General features: G+C 38.7%; 1 protein-coding gene across 1 annotated transcript; it reads right to left on the bottom strand.

The window, feature by feature from the left end:
* Positions 1-354: 354 nt before the first annotated feature.
* On the bottom strand, positions 355-951 carry LOC137734228 (uncharacterized). Its single transcript, XM_068473526.1, has 2 exons — positions 676-951; positions 355-579 (listed from the first exon to the last, which is right to left on the bottom strand). The coding sequence occupies exons 1-2, from the start codon at positions 949-951 to the stop codon at positions 355-357; spliced, it is 501 nt and encodes a 166-aa protein (XP_068329627.1).
* Between the last annotated feature and the right edge of the window lie 1,477 nt (positions 952-2,428).

The raw sequence follows: 2,428 nt of genomic DNA, 5'->3' as shown, positions 1-2,428 counted from the left end.
TGAACTCAAATTATATGAGCATACCTCATATCAAATCACCATAGGAAAATTCACCACAAAGGAACATTATTCATCCGAAGAAATTACACTAAACGAAAAGAAAAAGAGGAGGAGGGGAGGGGAGGGGAGGGGAGGAAAACAGACAGCGCTCTACCTCCTCCCCCTCCACTAGTGCCTAGGGGTTCTCTTTGGTCAACTTCAGAGTTTTTCGAGGTCTATGAGATTTTTTTCAAGATCGTATTAGTTTTTTTCAAGGTCTTTTTTTCACTGTAAAATATTTAGGCCACTGTAAAATTTTAAACACGGGGAAAAGAAAACGCAAGAATTTCATAACTTGTTACATTATACTCTATCTCAAGCAGCCAAGTATTCAATCCCAGCCTTAATTCGCTTTGGCATCTGAGTTTCATAACCATCCGATGTCGATGCCAACGCAGACGAGTGGTCAGGCGAGCGGCGCCGCTTAGGGGTAACCCTAACGGGCTCAATGCTACTCGAGCCAATCAAGTGAGGAAAATTCAGCTTGGCTTTGCAGCCACGTAGCTTAAACGCGGCTCGGTCATAAGCCAACCCCGCGTCCTCTGGCGTCTCATAAATCCCAAGCCACAGTCTCGCACCGTTCTTCGCCGGATCTCTTATCTCTGCTGCCTACTTCCCCCACGGCCTCCTTCTCACCCCTCTATAATGTTTCACAGCGTAAACCTCACGCGCCACCGCTGCTTCATTCTTTACAGCGCCATGCAAACCTCCAAAGGCAGCTTGCAAGTCATGATCAATGACTACAAACAATGACTCCCACCAATCTTCCGTTGTTAAAACTGGAAATATGACTGGAACATTATTTGGGCTAACACTCATTGCCCGTGGCTCCAAGTCATCAAGATGTTGGTGAATGGATTCAAGAAGAGCAAAATCGTCCGATTCTAGTTCTAGGGTTTCCTGTCCGTACATGTTTCTAAACTGTATATTATGTACGTATATAATGCACGAAATTGAATGAATGGGTTAGGGTTGAAGATTCTTGTGAATGATTTATATGGAGAGAGTTTTTGTGATCATGTTTTGTTTAATTTGTTACAGAAGCTATAGCTTTATTAAGCATCGCAGGCAGCTTCAATCGACTTCCAAGTTTCATGGCAGTGCGTGCAATAATTAAGAACTCTTTGTAGCATTTTTGTCACGTGCAGTAATTATGTGATACTTAATTAGTACTAATAATCCAAAATCAAATAAATTAATTGAATTATAGATCGTGTAGATTTTTATAATGTGGTATGTTGGACTCCATGATTATAAGTGACATCGCAGCCTAATAGGGTCAAAAGCTCTCTCCATCACAAGCAACCCTTTATTTGTCTTACTATACGTGTAACACATGCATTTTAATAAAATATTTTTTTTATCAGATTGAATTTGGGATTAAAGTTGGGAAATCAAGTTCCTTATTTTATTGGAAAATACCTCAAAATAGGATATTTTCTTAATCTTTGGATAGAAATAGGATTTTTTGAATATGCACATAGCATGCACACGGCATGCACAACAATATGACAAAAATATGATTTTTTCTACAACTGAAAATCACCTAATTGCCCTCGTATATAAATGTGTTATTTCCTCTCATTTTCTATTTTTTTTTCCCTCTCTCTACTCTCTCTATGTCGAAGAACCTTAACGATGCACTCACCCTCTAGCAACCCACCTCACCGGCACTAACCATTTCTCTCTCACCGATAGCCATCCTTTCACCAGTCCCCTCTCTCCTTTGTTTTCGAACTGGTGACCCAAGATTCAGATCGCATCTAACTTTTGGGTGGCAATACAATTCCCAACTCACAATCCCAAAAGCTTGGTGTTTAATGGATAATAATTCATCCACCAAAGCTCTCATGAAGGTTTCAAATGGGATTGGATGAATCATCATGAGCCAAAGCCCAGTATGAGTGATGGGGGTTTCTTTACAATATTTGGGGAATAATTTTTTTAATATTTTAAAGGTTTGTTTATGGGTTTTGATTTCAAAGTCAATATTCATGAGTATTAATTTTTGGGTTTGTATGCTTTATGGCTGCTGGGTTTCTTGGTTTTGCCTATATTTTATGATTTCGTGGTTTTATGGTTAGGGTCAAATATTTCTTGGTTTTGGCTTCAATTTTTTAGAAATTATTTCGTGCGTTTTATGGCTGGGGTCAAATATTTCTTGATTTTGGCTACAAATTTCTAGAAAATTATACACTGTGTGCACACGAGATGCGTAATGGAGGTCAAATTTGGATTTGTGCTTAATTATTTTAGTCCAATTTGAACCTATGACATCGGGTTTTGAAGACTTAAGCATGCATTGTTCATGCTTTGTGTTGTGCATCTCTTCATTTAAGAAAACAAACAGTGTTAATGTTACCAAAAACTTCTCCCTTTTCCATTTACT

This window comes from Pyrus communis, chromosome 5 (genome assembly GCF_963583255.1).
Source record: "Pyrus communis chromosome 5, drPyrComm1.1, whole genome shotgun sequence".
Taxonomy (NCBI): Eukaryota; Viridiplantae; Streptophyta; class Magnoliopsida; order Rosales; family Rosaceae; genus Pyrus; species Pyrus communis.
The sequence above is the reverse complement of the archived record's forward strand: the minus strand, read 5'-3'. Positions and strand labels throughout refer to the sequence as shown.

Coding starts and splice junctions, on each gene's coding strand:
- LOC137734228 (XM_068473526.1), bottom strand. CDS start 951: ATGTACGGACAGGAAACCCTAGAACTAGAATCGGACGATTTTGCTCTT. Junction 580..675: donor CTGTGAAACATTATAGAGGG/GTGAGAAGGAGG, acceptor GAGACGCCAGAG/GACGCGGGGTTGGCTTATGA.